We start from the raw sequence: 18,344 nt of genomic DNA, 5'->3' as shown, positions 1-18,344 counted from the left end.
TGAACAAACCTACCCCATCGGGAATAAATATCTTTCTAGCTGGTGGCATAATATATATTTGTTGTTAATATACTAACCTTTATCTACCAATTAAATCACACATGTATAATTTTGTATAAAATGCAGAATGGAAATAAAGCCTCAACTTTCAGGAAATATTTGGGTATTGTTGTCTTCACATTATATTAACTGTGTTTATTCAATCTGTCGCTCATTGAAAGAAAAAACATAACAGTGAATAATGAATGAGTGTAGGTTCTGTATTGAATATATTGAATAAGTTAAAATAATTTTATGAGAAAAAGTTCAATATATTTAGTAAATAAGAAATTTCATATTTATTTGAGGGACGGTTAATATTGAAATGCTACCATTTAGTGTGACGTTGAGCCACTTTGACGCCAGATATTTGCACAACCTAGCCATATAGGTTTTTTTTATTCTAAATGAAAGGAATGTCATAATTTTCCACAAATGCTGCGAGACAAAAACAATCAATTTCTGTATAGAAAGTATTGTAGGTATCAGTAATAAAAGAGTGACATTGAAATGTGCTATTAATTTCTATAAGTGTCCAACTTTATTTGTCATCCAATGAAAACGCTGTATTTCTTAAAAATTCTGTGCGTTAATTTTCATAGAAGAAAAAAGTCGATACTATAATGAATTCCGTTCATTGCCGCCTTCTATTTCTCATAGTACTTCATAGAACCGCGTAGTGACGTAATAATGTGGATAATAATGAGGACACTACGTATGTTAGTATTCATCCGTAGCTGTTCTACAGAATATAGAAACATTCTACTGTCGCTATCGCTCCCGTCGAAGTTTGTTATTGATAATATTTCGATTATATAATCGATGATTGATCGAAAAGGGTTGTTCGATTACTTTCAATGATCGATTATGACTTTTTGTCCGATCGTATTTCCATAAAGCTGAAAAATATTTGACTTGTCGAGAAATTAAAATGAAAAAAAAAATCGTCATCACATTTTCATTTACAGAAAAATCGATCATAAAACTACTGACCAGAATAGTTAAAAAAATTGTGGACTGATGTAAATTAATTATCTGGTTACAAATCCAACGTTCAAACATATTTTATTGATGGTGATAACTGTGGCAACCAGGCAGATACTGACCTCTTTATCACTGCAAATTTATTCAACACTCAATTGGCAAAATGTACACGAATACCATCATGCCATTAATTAGAATGGTTATAAAATCTAAGCTTGTTGAACTAAATGCATCTTAGCCCTTTCAAAATACATAACCAATTAAAATCGCTAGATATTACAAAGTCATGTGGCTCAGATGGCCTCAGTGCAAGGTTTCTAAAATATCAGCCCACAGGTTTGCTCCCGTACTTACCAATATATCTAACACTAACATTCTTAACAATTCATTTTCAAATATTTTACATAAAAGGGATTCTTAAAGTGACCAAAAAGATTATAGTCTTATTTCCATACTACCCTTAATATCAATTATTATTGAACGTCATGTCAGTTAACATTTAATGCAATACCTTGAGAGAAATCAAATTCTATACCATAACTTTGATCCTTCATGAAATCTCCGTATTAGGTAGCAGAACACAATTACCTTACAGATCCTGTTTATATGTAGAACTACTGGTGTTCGTCAGGGTTCAGTGCCAGATCCTATACTGTTTTTAATCTATATCAATGACCTATTTTTGTCTTTTGAAAAGAAAAACAAACAACAACAAAAAAGACATTGGAATATTTTGCTGATGATACCCTTTCAACTTCTGGTGTATCTCTTAAACAGAGTAGTTGAATCTCTTACACCTGATCTTTTAAATGGTAACAATTGGTGTGATTTGAATCGCATGTCTATAAATACAACCGGAACTTGGTTATTATTCTTGGTTGGAGGCCTCATGGAAGATTTATGTATTGTTCAAATGAGTTCTCTCGTTTAATAAAAGTCGTATTATTATTATTATTTTCATACTATTATTATTATTATTATTATGAAAAGTATTTTAAGCCTGTTGCAAGACGGTAATTCTGTTAAATTTCTTTAGTTCAATTAAGGATCTTTATTTAATTGATTGATAGAATAAGCCTTTTTATTTTTCGAAACTATTAGTTTTCCGAAAACTAAAATAAGCAATTATTGCACGTTATGTTGTATTTTCTTTCGTGTTTGACAATGGAAAATTTACCGATACGGCTATAAGCACGCTGCCAGGTTGTCATGAATTCGTTACGAGAATCAGGAGATGGATCGGAAAACAAATGAGCCGCGTCACGACAAAACCAACATAGTGCGTTTGCGGCCAGCATGGATCAAGACCAGCATGCGCATCCGCGCAGTCTGATCAGGATCCATGCTGTTCGCTATCGGTTTCTCTACTTGTTATAGGGTCTGTAAGCGAACAGCATGGATCCTGATCAGACTGCGCGGATGCGCAGGCTGGTCTGGATCCATGCTGGTCGCAAAACCCATTATGTTGGTTTTGTCATGACGCGGCTCAAATTATTTTCGGAAATGCACCCAAATGTAAACACGTAAAAATCTCTGATAACTTTGCTATATTAAAACAAGATGGCGGAGTTCGATCAACAAGCGCAAATATATCACACCCTAGAGGTGGGTCTGGACGGGTTTTTTTCTTTTTTCAGAGCTGATTATCCCTTTGTTACGTTCTTTTATACTCCATTTCAGATAAAAGTGAAGGTAGTCGTAAAGTATGAAGTCGTCCAGTTGTCTTTTTGCAGCAATGCTGTTCAGCGTGGTCGGTAAGTAATGCGCCGGTTTTTTTTTAGTTTTTATTTTTGGTTTTTTTGTTTGTTATATACGTATAATCATTAATGAGCTAAATCGCATTTTAATTATCAAATTATAGAACCGGAAGCAGTTCATAACCTTATATAGGCTAAATCCCATAATTTCCGTTGAGTGATATCACAGCATTTGTACATTCATCTGCAGTCTTTTAAAAGAAATCGGTCTTGATGCATTACTAAATGCATTTCTTACAAAACCAATTAGTTCGGGGATGTGGAGGGGGACTGATAAAAGCATCTTGTATTTTTCAAATTTTTTCTTGTACATTTTGTAATTGACAAGCATTGACAAAGAATTTGGATTTGCAATACAATAACCCCTCGCATTTACAACGAGAAGGTCCAAATTCAAATTCAGTTTAATTATGTAACATGGTAATGGTGATTCAATTGCTTTTTACATATGGACCTTGTGTAAACAGCAATACTTGAAATATGTTAAATTTCATATTACAGTATTTGGAAGATAAAAACAACCTATATCAAGATTTATTATTTGCTTGGTCACTGTATGTCTTACTAAAATATATTTTTTCTTACCTCATAGCGATATCAGTCACCAAAGCAGATTGCGGGGATCCACCAAGTATTCCGAATGCTACTAACAATATAACTGGTACCTCGCCTTACCCACAAGATACCACCATACGCTATGATTGTGAACTCGGATATAATCCAGTGGGAACCAGTCGCTTTTACACTTGCACTGGTACAACATGGACGGACGGAAACTTCCGGTGTGAACAAATTTATTGTTCGCATGTTGAAACACCGGAAAACGGACGAGTAGAGAACACCCCAACATACGAAGTTGGTACAATTATTCAATTTGCTTGTAACGAAGGCCATGCGATCTCCGGGCAAAACAAAATGCTATGTCGCATAGATGGTGAGTGGTTGCCTTCAACGCCACCGACATGTACCGCAAGGGATTGTGGGGAATTCGGGTCAATACAAGACGCAGATTTATTCCAGGATAGCTCTTTTATTGAAAGAAATCACTATGGTAGTGTCGTAGAGGTCACGTGCCTTGATGGGACGACTCTCCTAGGACCATCACAAGTTAAATGTCAAGCTAATGGTGAATGGGGATTGAGGCCAACATGTGAAGACGTGCAGTGTCCATCATACCCAAATACAGACTCGCCGTGTATTTCAGAGTTACAAACTTTCGGTGTTTATCTCTTTATTAATTGTAAGGAAGATGTAGGTACACATTTTGGACCAAATGCTGCCGAGTGTATATCAGGTCAGTGGGATACCACGGAAATGGGATGCTCATGTGATTGTATACTACCAGACTATAACACTAGTAGTTTATCTCTAAATGGCCTCAACGGTCATGGTAATCTTCCACATGCAACGAAGCTGGATTGGACGTGTCATGGCACTAGCGTCAAATTGTCTTTAAAGCGCGTCAAGTGTTTGGATGGAAACTTTCATATAAAAGATGATCAAGATAATGATATGATATATTCAAATCCATCTGATTTTACTCGCATTATTTTGCCTCAGTTATGTTATTTACCATCATTAGTGTCATCATCATCAGTATCATCTCAACCATCAACAACGACATCAACAACATCAGACATCTGGTCAAAACCAGAAACAAAATCATCACAATCAAAAACACTACATTCTTCCATGTCGACACAAGTAACAGTCTCACCACAATCAATAATGCTGTCATCTACCATTTCATCACCTGTAACAGCCTCATCACAATCAATAACGCCATCATCTACCATTTCATCACCTGTAACAGCCTCATCACAATCAATAACGCCATTATCTACCATTTCATCACCTGTAACAGCCTCATCACAATCAATAACGTCATCATCTACCATGTCAACAACTTTAACAGTCTCGTCACAATCAATAACGCCATCATTTACAATGTCAGCACCTATAACAGCCTCATCACAATCAATAACGTCATCATCTACCATGTCAACACCTATTACAGCCTCGTCACAATCAATAACGCCATCATCTACCATGTCAACACCTGTAACGGCCTCGTCACAATCAATAACACCACAATCTACCATGTCAACATCATTAACAGTCTCATCACACTCAATAACGCCATCATCTACCATGCCAACACCTATAACGGCCTCGTCACAATCAATAACGCCATCATCCATGTCAACACCTGTAACAGTCTCATCACAATCAATTACGCCATCATCTACCATGTTCACATCAGTAACAGTAACATCACTTACTATATCGACACAATCAACAACACTTCCATCTACCATGTCAACACAAGTAACAGTCTCGTCACTTTCAACCAACCCTTTTACAATATCATCTTTATTTACATTACCATCAAAATCAATTTCAACGATGTCATCATTAAAGGAAATATCGTCACGGTCAATATCACCGTATTCGTCAATCTCAATACAAGACACAAAAATGTTAAAAGAAATTACATCATCTTTTTCAATGCCATCGACAGTTACAGTATTGTCAAAATCAGTTACATTCTCGTCTATAATATCATCACAAGTTCCACTAGTATCAAAGATAATATTATCGACTTCTACATCTCTTTTGAGCACGATGACGTCAAAGTTAACCACCGTTCCGGTATATTCTGCTTCATCGTCATTGCCAACCCCGCTTAATGATGCAACAACAACAACAGGTACTTATGGTGTACAAAACAAAACGTTGTACAATGCAAAAGTTACTGAGTCTACGTCACGTGGCCAAATTAATGTAACTGCATCAACAGACAATGAGTCAAAAGATTACATCAATTCAGGCACGATCCATTTTGACTTTTTCCTCGGCTCAAGTATCTGTTGCATTTTTCAGATGTTTCATATTCTTTGGCTGAAACTTTGATTTTGGGAGCCATAAAAACTATGTCATGGTTACATCTCTAGTCGCCACTCACCTCTAAGTATATGCTCGAATCTCCCATGGACAATTAAAGAGACTCCAAAATCTAGCTTGGGTCACATACAGACAAATCAAACAACTTGTCCCTAACCGCTCTGTATTCAAATTCAGTTAGTGACTTTGGATACTTTCTTCTAGCTTACGGAAGGTCAGATGTTATTCTCAGGTGCCTGCTCATGTCAGACTCATAAGTCACAATATTCCACCTGACGTCATCATCCACCAGATAAGCTAGAAGGTCGCCATATCAGACTATATGTCGGAATGACAACACCATACAAAAAATCATATAGCCCCGATTCTTTCATGTACATGGCAACAAATGTATATTCTTTTAACATGATTTAAGCAGTACATGAATTGAGTATGAAATACTCGACAACACATATCACATATTTAGTTAATAACGCATTATAGATCTTTGAGTTTACTATCATTACCATTTCTTTCTATCTTTCATTTGTTCTTTCTTTCTACTCGTCTTTTTATCTTTATACTGTTAAACTAAGATTTCATTTTACATGATATATTTTTATACAAAGGGCGTTGCAGTTTATACATAAACAAATCATTTGTCCATCTTAAATTTCTACTTAAGTAAAGCATGCGGAGTTGTACTCATTCGCACAGCAAAAGGAATTAAAATGTTGCTAAATAATGATCTTAATTTTCGGTTTTGTTTTTAACTGTTACTATGATTAAGCAATAGCTCAAGCTAACTATTAAAATTGGTCAATGATCTGCATGGCGTTTATATTTTGGGTTGTTAACACTTAAGGGGTCATGGTTTTCACGGGATTTTCATTAAACTTTGTCAGAATGATCATACTAATTTTATAATTCATCTTTGATGAGAATTTTTAAATATGGATCAACTTGGGACAAGATCAAATAAAAGAAAAGCATTGAATTTACACTTATCGAACTTTGTCAAAATGTCCCGATGATATACGAGCATGTTTGAATAAGAATTATTTTAGCTCAAAAACTAAGTCACCAGATCAAATAGAAACAAATACAAAAAACTTGCTAACATACAAAAAATCACAATTTTAATTTGATCTCCAAAAAACTTTAGCGAAGTATTTATATTAATTATATATCAAGTGGCATTGAATATGAGTCATCTCGGATCATATTTAGTAAAAGTGTATATCGCCAGGCCACAATGTTGATTGAGTTTCACGAAAACAAGTCAGATTGGAATCCAAAACATTGTTGCCAGGTCAAATTCGAGATAAACTTGTTTACACAATATGGGTCACGATTCTGATACAATGTTTGTTTCAATGATATACAAGTTATGCTTAAAAAATGGTAATCTAGGGTCAAAACAAGCTCTCAAGATTAAATTGTCCCTATTCTAAAGTTTGCAATTTTTACTAGGCCTGCATCGATTTTGGCAGAATGTTTCTCTCAGTGATATGCATAAGTGGGGTTTAAATTTGACATTATTTCGGTCATCTTGGATCAAAAAGTAGGTCATAAGATCAAATCAAAGGAAAGCCATGCAAAACCATGCTATCCCATCGAAAAATCATTGTTTTCTTAGGAATTGACCATTCTTTTCTTCCAGGATGTCTATAGTAAACTTGAATTAGATTCACGTGAGCAAATGAGAGTCACCATAGCCCTCTTGTTTTATAATGGTTTGCAGAACTGATAAGTATATCCATAATTAACTGATGATATGTTGATTGATGTGTTCATCGAAAATAAATGTTACATTATTTTCATTCTTATCCGATAATACATTTGTATAAACGGTATAAAGAAAGACAACTTCTATAAAGCACGTTTAAATGGCATTCGATTAGATGACATTCTTTGCAACTTCGGATAATCATAAATAAGAAGCGAGCGAAAATAAAATAAAAGTTTTTGTAAATACTACATATAACTTGAACTTTTGTCTTATATTAGTGCATTTATTTTTTTCATTGTTTAAAAGAGTCATAAAATATACATGTATCTCTTTAATAAAACGCATACACATGTGCTCATTGACAAATAAACCAGTATCTAATTCAAGATATTTTTACGTGTCTTCTTCATTCATTGGTCTTCAACGCAATGTTCTCCAACCAGAAAATGTTGATGTTGTAGAATCAATACCAAAGGGTGATATACTGATTGACTCTGGTGATTTCTCAGCATTTTCAAGTGGAAATATATTTTGGAAATAAAAGTCGAGATAGGGAAGAAAATATTAGAGAAATAAACTCATTTTTCAAAAAGCTTCCATTCAAACATAAGATTCTAGTGGCTGAAAGTGTTTATCTCCAAGATACGATGATCACTATTGAAGGTTTAAACATGTATGGAACACCAATGACCCGTGCAATGTATGTGGAGATATGGAGATTTGTTTATGGGAGCTTATATCGTCACCTTGTTGCAATCATACCCTTAAACACAGAGTTATGGCCCTTGATAAGTTATGCAGTATGCATATAGAGCAATAATCGTTTCCTCGCTATCACTCTGCATGTACTGGCTGGAATTCAATGAACTTTATTGGAACAAGCATTGCCTTGTTCCGGTCAGACCCTTCAATATAGAGTTATGGTCCTTGATTAGTTGAACAGAAAGCAAATACAGTAATATTGTTATTTCTTTTCAACTGTTGGATTGATTTCAACAATACTTTATGGGAACCATCAATACGAAAAGGTAATTTGCATGCCAAATTTATGTAAATAAAGCCTCATATCACCAGTTGTTGTGTAAGTATTAACCAGTACTCGGCGAGGGATATACGCTCAACGACTTTGCTTGTTTTTAGGATGAAGAAAAAAAACGAAAAAAAAATATGCAATTGTAAGGCCTCTCTTTAACGTGACGATGTATATACTTTTAATAACCGGCTGGCAGCTTGCAACAACATCCGGTTATATGACCATACTTTTCAAGTAACGGATATATTAACTTATTTTTCTATGCAATCTTTGCGTCACCACTTTATCATAAGTGCGTACAATGACAAAATTGTCAAACCGCTAAACATAGATAGCGTCCTCTTAACTTTCTACCTTTGTACAATGAATTTGTCCAGGTTTGAATTTTGTACAGTGTGCTCGAATTTCAAGCCTTACAGGGCTGGAAAAAAAGTAATTATCCTTTGGCACTAGTATAGAGGATATATATGTAAAAACACAACGTGCTTATTTTACAGTAAGTATATTTTTCTTAAATAATTTTCTCTGGAATTTTCACCCTCTGTTTACATATTTCTATTTCTTTAAACGGACTGTAGATTCTTTAATATCAGGAAGTTTTCCAGATATAAATTACGGGAGATCGGCTCCACGCCTATTAATTTTGGCGGGGCACGGAGCGAAAATACGATGATTGGGGGCGCGGAGCGATATTAAAGAAATAAAACAGCGGGGCGTGAAGCGAAAACAATAAAACTTCGCCTCGCGACCTACGCTTAATAGCCGGATTCCGCCCCGCAAACTCGCCAAGCGAAAAGTTGAGAATTATCAAGTTAAAATAGCGGGGGAGCGGAGAGAAAACCCGATAAGTAGCAGGGGCGCGGGGAAAATTTAATAGATACCATCCGAAATATAGCGCACTCTCCGCTTATTAGCGTGATTTCGCCCCGAGCATTAACTAGATGATACTAAAGAATCAAATATTTCAAACATAAACTCTTTGAAATCAAAACATTTTTGAGGAACAATAGAAAAGTTTGCTTATTTGTAAATGTTAATAATTATACAGTTTAACTTGTACGTGTATTCATTTTGTTCTCTGCTCTTGAAAATAAACTAAAGTCAAGATAGTTAACATACAGTCGTAGCTGACATTTTCATACCCGAGTTTTGCAAATATCCCGTAACATATTTCAGATGGTATCTATTCGGCCAATGTCTATGAATTGTTTACAGGTTAAGAAAAACTGTAAACAGACAGAAGACAAGATGGCATTGCTTGGTGTTTGTAAAGTCATGCTGGCATCTTTGTTAGGTGAGAAATAAACTAAACTCAAGTGAACATTATCAAAAGGATATTATACATGTGTTGAAAAAATAGAAACTACACTGAAAGGATGATCTAACTAGACCTTTTTTAAATTAAAATTATTCAATAATGGTAAAAGGTATGGACTTTATTATTTGCATTAATTAATTACATGGCCAATGCTTTTTAAAAATCATGAAAATCATCGACCGTGACGATATTCTAATTTGCACGTGCTTTCATGTGTAGTTTTATAATTATGCACGAGATTTTGTGAATTCAGTGGTCAAAATCGATTTTTCTTATCAAATCAGTATTCTATAGCAAAAATCATACCAAAAAAAAACATTTTAGTGATAGAACTGCTGAAATGCCGCGTATGAACAATGCAGAACGCGCTCGCGCAATTGGCATGTTACAGGCTGGATCATCCCGAGTACAGGTATTCATCATTAAAATATTCTGTTCATCTAAATATGGTATTAAATCATTCTTCGTGAAATAATTTATTGTAAATAACAATATTTAATCAAATTATTTTAGCATTTATAGCTTAGAAAATGTACAGATATGATATGAAGTTGCATGACTTCTGTTCTCTCTGCAGGTTGCTCGAATTTTTGGCAGGCATGTCTCTACAATCACCAACCTCTTCACCAAGTTCCAGCGCACAGGTCGTGTTGAAGATGAGCGCAGGCAACCTCGCAGAAAAGTGACAACTCCAGCACAAGATGCACAGATTGTTGCTGATCACCTTAACAACCGTTTTAGAACTGCAGCTTCAACCGCCAGGAAGACGATAGGCACTCATAACAATAACAGATCAATAAGCCAGAAAACGGTACTTAACCGCCTCCGTGATCATGGTATAAGAGCAAGGAGGCCGTTTCGTGGCCTTGTACTTACCGACGTACATCGCCGAAGACGTGAGCAATGGGCCCGCCGTCACCAGAGAATGACTCGTGCTGAATGGGCCAACGTCTTATTCACAGACGAAAGCCGTTTCAACTTGAAAAACAGTGACGGCAGGATGCGCGTCTATAGGCGTCGAGGCGAGCGTTTAAACGACAGCTGCGTTCACGATCGTGACCACTACGGTGGGGGGATCGGTGATGGTTTGGGCTGGGATTTCCTTTCATACTAAGACCAACCTCGTAGTCATCCGTGGTAATCTCAACGCTTTGAAATATCAACAGGAGATTCTGATTCCGGAGGCCATTCCTCACCTGCGTGCCGGTGGGCGAGGTATGGTTCTGATGCAGGATGGGGCGACCCCGCACACAGATGCGACCACGGAGAGGCTTCTACGACAGCAACAAGTGAGAGTTCTTCCATGGCCGTCTTAATCCCCGGACATGAACCCCATTGAGCATTTGTGGGATGAACTTGGCCGCCGTGTTTGGAGCGGACCGAATCCGCCCGCAAATCTTGTTCAGTAAGAGCAGATGCTGATCCAAGAATGGGCCAACATTCCTCAGCAGACTATTTCAAACTATGTTATGTCGATGAGACAACGATGTGCTCACTTACTGAGAGCTAGAGGTGGTCACACCAAATATTAAACCAGAGAGTTTTACCAGGACAGTTAAGTGATATTGTTGAGTGACTTTTCACATTGTTATTTTGCCGCCATTTTGCGACTTTGACTTTTTATAAGACTGTTTTTTTCTGTTAAGTTTGACATTTTATCGAAATGTGATTTAAATAAAATTCTACAGAAGTATGCATCTTATGTGTAGTAATAAATATCCGAAATATAACCTAAATTGATCAATTCATTAAAAAAAATGTAGCTGATTAACCAAAGGTCTAGATAAAACATCCTCTCAGTGTAAATCATATCTCTCATCAGGAATTTCTTCTGAAGTATCAATTGATTTCCAGTATAGCTCTGCGTAATGTGTATCAAATACACACAAAAAAATGTATAAAAGCTATAAGAGGCAGTACGGCCAGTTTTCTTATTTCTGCTAAGATCGTATATATGTTTAATAATGTTAAAAGACAATGGTCATTGTCTTTAAATAATTACAGACTTTCATTACCCTTCTATTAGGTATATGTATATGTTGAATAAACGAAAGACTGGACAAAATATATTTCTTTACTTTCAATAGAATTAGAGAAAAAACATGAACATTCAAACGGAACAAAGTAACTCAGTTTGTATATTTGTATATTAATATAACATTTTCAGGAGCAGTATGCATCAAAGGAGAGTGTGAAAGTCCACCAGTTATCCAAAATGCTTACAACAACTTAACAGATACACAGCCTTGCATACGCAGCATTTGTACAGTTGTTGTTTTGTAAAAGAAATAGGCCCTGATGCTTTAATAAAGGCATTTCTTACAAATCCAATTAGTTCGTGAGGGGATCTGATAATAGCATCTTACATTTTGATAAACATTTTTGTTGCAAATTATGATGTGCATTTTGTATGTTTGACATTGACATAGAATTTGGCTTTGTAATACAATAACCCCTCCCATTTACAACGAAAAGGTGTAAACTCAAAATTGAAAAGCTGCAGTATGAAGTTGTTGATTCATTTTCTGTTTCACATAGAGTCCATATTTAAATTCTGTTTACTTTCATCTTATCGTATATGATAAACAGAAATAACCTACATCATATATCTCTGTTTCATCATTTTCTATCTTATAAAGATGTAATAATTATGTTCTTTTCTTACATCGTAGCGATATCAGTCACCAAAGCAGATTGCGGGGATCCACCAAGTATTCCGAATGCTACTAACAACGTTACTGGTATTTCGCCTTATCAACAAGATACCACCATACGCTATGATTGTGAACTTGGATATAATCCAGTGGGAACCAGCCGCTATTACACTTGTACCGGTACAACATGGACGGACGGAAACTTCCGGTGTGAACAAATTTACTGTTCGCATGTTGAAACACCAGAAAACGGACGATTAGAGAACACGCCAACATACGAAGTTGGTACAATTATTCAATTTGCTTGTAATGAAGGCTATGCGATGGCCGGGCAAAATAAAATGCTATGTCGCATAGATGGGGAGTGGCTACCTTCAACGCCACCGACATGTACCGCAAGGGATTGTGGGGAATTCGGGTCAATACAAGACGCAGATTTATTCCAGGATAACTCTTATATTGAAAGAAATCACTATGGTAGTGTCGTAGAGGTCACGTGCCTTGATGGGACGACTCTCCTAGGACCATCACAAGTTAAATGTCAAGCTAATGGTGAATGGGGGTTGAGGCCAACATGTGAAGACGTGCAGTGTCCACCATACCCAAATACAGACTCGCCGTGTATTTCAGAGTTACAAACGTTTGGTGTTTATCTCTTTATTAATTGTAAAGAAGGTGTAGCTACACATTTTGGACCAAATGCTGCGGAGTGTATATCAGGTCAGTGGGATACCACAGAAATGGGATGCTTATGTGACTGTATAATACCAGAGTATAATTCTAGTACTTTGACTCTAAATGGCCTCAACAGTCATGGTAATCTACCTCATGCCACGGCATTGGAATGGACTTGTCATGGCACTAGCGTCAAATCTTTAATGTTCGTCATGTGTTTGGATGGAAAATTTAATATACAAGATGATCAAGATAATGATATGATATATTCAAATCCATATGATTTTACTCGCATTATTTTGCCTCAGTTATGTAATTTACCACCATTAGTGTCATCATCATCATTATCATCTCAACCATCAACAACGACATCAACAACATCAAAAATCTGGTCAAAACCAGAAACAAAATCCTCACAATCAAAAACACTAAATTCTTCCATGTCGACACAAGTAACACCCTCACCACAATCAATAATGCCGTCATCTACCATGTCAACACCTGTTACAGCCTCATCACAATCAATCACGGCATCATCTACAATATCAACACCTGTAACGGTCTCATCACAATCAATAACGCCATCATCTATCATGTCAATATCTGTAACAGCCTCGTCACAATCAATAACGCAATCACCTACCATGTCAAAACCTGTAACTGCCTCGTCACAATCAATTACGCCATCATCTATCATGTCAACACCTGTAACGGCCTTGTCACAATCAATAAAGCCATCATCTACCATGTCAACACCTGTAACAACCTCATCACGATCAATAACGCAATCACCTACCATGTCAACACCTGTAACGGCCTCGTCACAATCAATAATGCCATCATCTACCATGTCAACACGTGTAACGGTCTCATCCCGATCAATAACGCCACCATCTACCATGTCAACACCTGTAACGGTCTCATCACAATCAATAACGCCATCATCTACCATATCAACACCTGTAACGGTCTCATCACAATCAATAACGCCACCATCTACCATGTCAACACCTGTTACAGCCTCATCACAATCAATAACGCAATCACCTACCATGTCAACACCTATAACAGCCACATCACAATCAATAACGCCATCATCTGCCTTGTCAGCACCTGTAACAACCACGTCACAATCAAAAGCGTCATCATCTACCATGTCAATACCTGTAACGGCCTCGTCACAATCAATAACGTCATCATCTACCATGTCAACACCTATAACAGGCTCATCACAATCAATAACGCAATCATCTACCATGTCAACACCTGTAACAGTCTCATCACAAACAATAACGCCATCATCTACCATGTCAACACCTGTAACGGCCTCATCACAATCAATAACGCCATCTACCATGTCAACACCTGTAACAGACTCATCACAATCAATAACGCCATCATCTACCATGTCAACACCTGTTACAGCCTCATCACAATCAATAACGCCATCGTCTACCTTGTCAACACCTGATACAGCCTCATCACAATCAATAATGCCATCGCCTACCATGTCAACACCTGAAACAGCCTCATCACAATCAATAACGCCATCATCTACCATGTCAACACCTGTTACAGTCTCATCACAATCAATAACGTCATCATCTACCTTGTCAATACCTTTAACAACCTCATCACAATCAATAGCGCCATCATCTACCATGACAATACCTGTAACAACCTCGTCACAATCAATTACGCTATCACAATCAATAACGCCATCGTCTACCTTGTCAATACCTGTAACAGTCTCATCACAATCAATAACGCCATCATCTACCATGTCAATACCTGCAACGACCTCGTCACAATCAATAACGCCATCATCTGCCATGTCAACCCCTGTAACGACCTTGTCACAATCAATAACGCCATCATCTACCATGTCAATACCTGTAACTGTCTCATCACAATCAATAACGCCATCATCTACCATGCAAACACCTGCAACGACCTCGTCAAAATCAACAACGCCATCATCTACCATGTCAACATCGAATACTCTAATACCAGTTACAATATTGACACAATCAACAACACTTCCATCTACCATGTCAACACAAGAAACAGCAACATCACTTTCAACCACACCTTTTACAATATCATCTTCATTTACGTTACCATCACAATCAATTTCATTGTCTTCAACGATTCAATCCTTAAATGAAATATCGTTACGATCAATAACACCGTCTTCGTCCATCTCAATACAAGACACAAAAATTATAAAAGAAATCACATCCTCTTGTACAATGTCATCGTTAGTTACAGTATTGTCAAAATCAGTTACATCATCGTTTTTAATATCACCACAAGTTCCACTAATGTCAAAGATAAAATCATTCTCTTCTAAAACTCTACCGAGCACGATGATAACCACCGTTCCGGTATATTCTGCTTCATCGTCAATATCAACACCGCTTACTGATGCAGCAACAACAACAAGTACTTACGTTGAACAAAACAATACGCTGTTCAATGCGAAAGTTACCGATGCTATGTCACGTGGCCAAATTAATGTAATTGCCTCAACAGACAATGAGTCAAAAGATTATATCAATTCAGGCACGATCAATTTTGACTTTTCCCTCGGCTCAAATATCTGTTGCATTTTCCTGATATTTAATATTCTCTGAATGAAACTTTGATTTTGGGAGCCATAATAACTGTTCATGGTTACATCTCGAGTCGCCACTCACCTCAAGTTTATGCTCCCGTGGACACTTTAAGAAACTCCAAAATTTAGCTTGAGTGACATACAGACAAATCAAACAACTTGCCCCTAATTGCTGTGTATTTGAATCCAGTTAGGGACCTGGATACTTTCTTCTAGCTTAGAGAAGGTCGGATGTTCTACTCCTGAGCCCGCTCATGTCAGACTCACGATAGGCACCTGACGTCATCATCGACCAGTTAAGCTAGAATTTCACCATATGCGACCATTTGTCGGAGTGGCTTGAATCACACACACGCGCTCGCGCGTGTAAGCACGCACACACACACACGCACACGCGCACACGCACACACACGCGCGCGCACGCGCACGCACTTAAACACACACACGCGCACACGCACACACACAATCATATTAGTCGGATATTTTCTTAACATGATTTTAGCAGTATTCAGTCTAAAATACACGAGAAGACGTAAATATCACATATATTTAGTTAATAATGCATTATCTTAGAGTTTGTTATGATGATGCATTTTTTCTTTCATGTGTTCGTCTTTCTTTATACTGTTAAACTAAGATTTCATTTTACATGATGTAGCTCAGATATTTTTATATAAAGGGCGTTGCGGTATTCAATCACATCCTTGTATTAAGCAGTTTATACGAACAAAATCATTTGTACATCTTAAAATTCTACTTATGTAAAGCATGTGGAGTTGTACATATTCGCACTGCAAAAAGTAATTAAACTGTTGCTAAATAACGATCTTAATATTCGTGTTTTTTTTTTTTTTTTTTTTTTTTTTTTTTTTTTTTTTTTTTTTTTTTTTTTTTTTACTTTTTTACTTTTTTTTTAATGTTTCTTTGATTTCACCTGTGCGTGAACTATTAACATTTCAATGTATTGGCGTTTACATTTTGAGTTTGTTAAATTTTTAGAGGTTATGGTTTTCATTGGATTTTCATTAATTTTGTCACACTGTTCATATTTATAATATATTTGATGAGTTTAAATATGGATAAAAGAAAAACATCAAATTTACACTCAAGAGGTCACAGTCATCGACTTTGCTCACATTCGATACAGTCGAACCCTGAATTATTTTGGGTCAAAAACTAGGTCACCAGATCAAATGGGAAAAACTTGCTTGTAAACTAGAAGACACAATTTTGATTTTATCTTCAACAAAGTTTGTCAAAATATTTATATTGATTATACATCAAGTGACATTGAATATGAGTCATCTTTGGCAAAAATGTGTCACCAGGTCAAATAAAAAAGATTCTTGTTAACACATTACAGGCCACATTTTTGATTGAGTTTTATTTTGTCAGAATATTTATCGTAATGATACACAGGTCAGATTGGAATAAAAAATATGGTCGCCTGGTCAAATCAGAGAAAAACCTTATTAACACAATAGGGATCATGATTGATATTAAATACGGGAAGTATGTTAATTGATTAATTTCACAGCGGTTTGTTATGTTGTTTTATTTTGTTGTTGTTGTTTTTTTTTTCATTATTTGATAAACAAATGCTGCATCAATATCGTAAAGACTAACATAGATCAAAGAAAAATTAATCCGGCCTGAAAGTATAGCAAATGATGACAAAATCTAAAAAGATAAGATTTTCAAATAAAAGTATTGAACAATTAAATGGTAATTAAATACATGTAGTATTTTTATATTATTATCTTTATCGATGATTGACGATATTTCATGCCGACTTTGCCAAAATATATGCATCAGTCATCTTTTTTAAATTACAACATTTTAATTTATAATTATAATTGTTAGTTTTTTATGTTCATCAATGTAATATCGTGATTATCAATGGCAACGGGCATATACAATCATTTATAATTCATTTGTGTAACGCATGGTCAACACCACACTTGTTTATTGACCCATATTATGTAATCACTATTAGCGAAGTCCCCATCATTAAATACATGTATCTTAAGATATCTGTTCACTATTATGACACTGATTAAATTTAATTATGCTCAGTCATGTTAATCATGTTGAGCATAATTGTTTTTTTTTTAATACAATAATTGTAATCTCTATTTTAATATGTCTTTTTCTTCATCTTTTATGATTTTTTTTCTTTCTTTTATGTGCTATTTTAATACTGAGTTATTACGTTTATTACTATGTTTATATTATATAAATTTTAAAAATTCAATTGTCATATTGACCGACGATTATGATTTTAAAATTAACTGGAAAAAAGTCAGTAAATTATTAATAATCTTTCAATATAATGTATTCATTATTCATAACCATTTATTTTACTTCAAAAAAAATAAATCAATAAAATGATACATAAAATCTAATTTGTAACGTCTCTTTACTAAACGCAAATAACAAATTAAATAAAAATGTTTCAAAGTTGATTGATTGTGTCATATTAATACCGTAAAAAGATATTACTTATCTTGCAGATATAACTGCCAAGATAACAGATGAAACAATGATACAGATGTTAAAAAATACGAAATAACAAGCTTAACAAAAGCTCTTCGTCGTCGTCATCATCATCATCATCATCATAATCATCATCTCCGTCTTTGTCGTCGTCGT

General features: G+C 35.7%; 1 protein-coding gene across 1 annotated transcript in view; it reads left to right on the top strand.

Annotated features, from left to right (window-relative positions):
* LOC132737799 (mucin-2-like) overlaps positions 1 to 16,522 on the top strand; it is a 35,332-nt gene extending 18,810 nt beyond the window's left edge. The window contains exons 2-6 of the mRNA XM_060725145.1: positions 2,704 to 2,777; positions 3,373 to 5,690; positions 8,871 to 8,924; positions 9,644 to 9,722; positions 12,419 to 16,522. Coding sequence (XP_060581128.1) covers positions 2,729 to 2,777; positions 3,373 to 5,690; positions 8,871 to 8,924; positions 9,644 to 9,722; positions 12,419 to 15,711 — 5,793 coding nt within the window. The 5' untranslated portion in view covers positions 2,704 to 2,728 and the 3' untranslated portion in view covers positions 15,712 to 16,522. The remainder of the gene's footprint in view (positions 1 to 2,703; positions 2,778 to 3,372; positions 5,691 to 8,870; positions 8,925 to 9,643; positions 9,723 to 12,418) is intronic.
* Positions 16,523 to 18,344: the final 1,822 nt, after the last annotated feature.

This window comes from Ruditapes philippinarum, unplaced genomic scaffold, assembly GCF_026571515.1.
Source record: "Ruditapes philippinarum isolate M1 unplaced genomic scaffold, ASM2657151v2 ctg5113_1_1_1_1, whole genome shotgun sequence".
Lineage (NCBI taxonomy): Eukaryota > Metazoa > Mollusca > Bivalvia > Venerida > Veneridae > Ruditapes > Ruditapes philippinarum.
The sequence above is the reverse complement of the archived record's forward strand: the minus strand, read 5'-3'. Positions and strand labels throughout refer to the sequence as shown.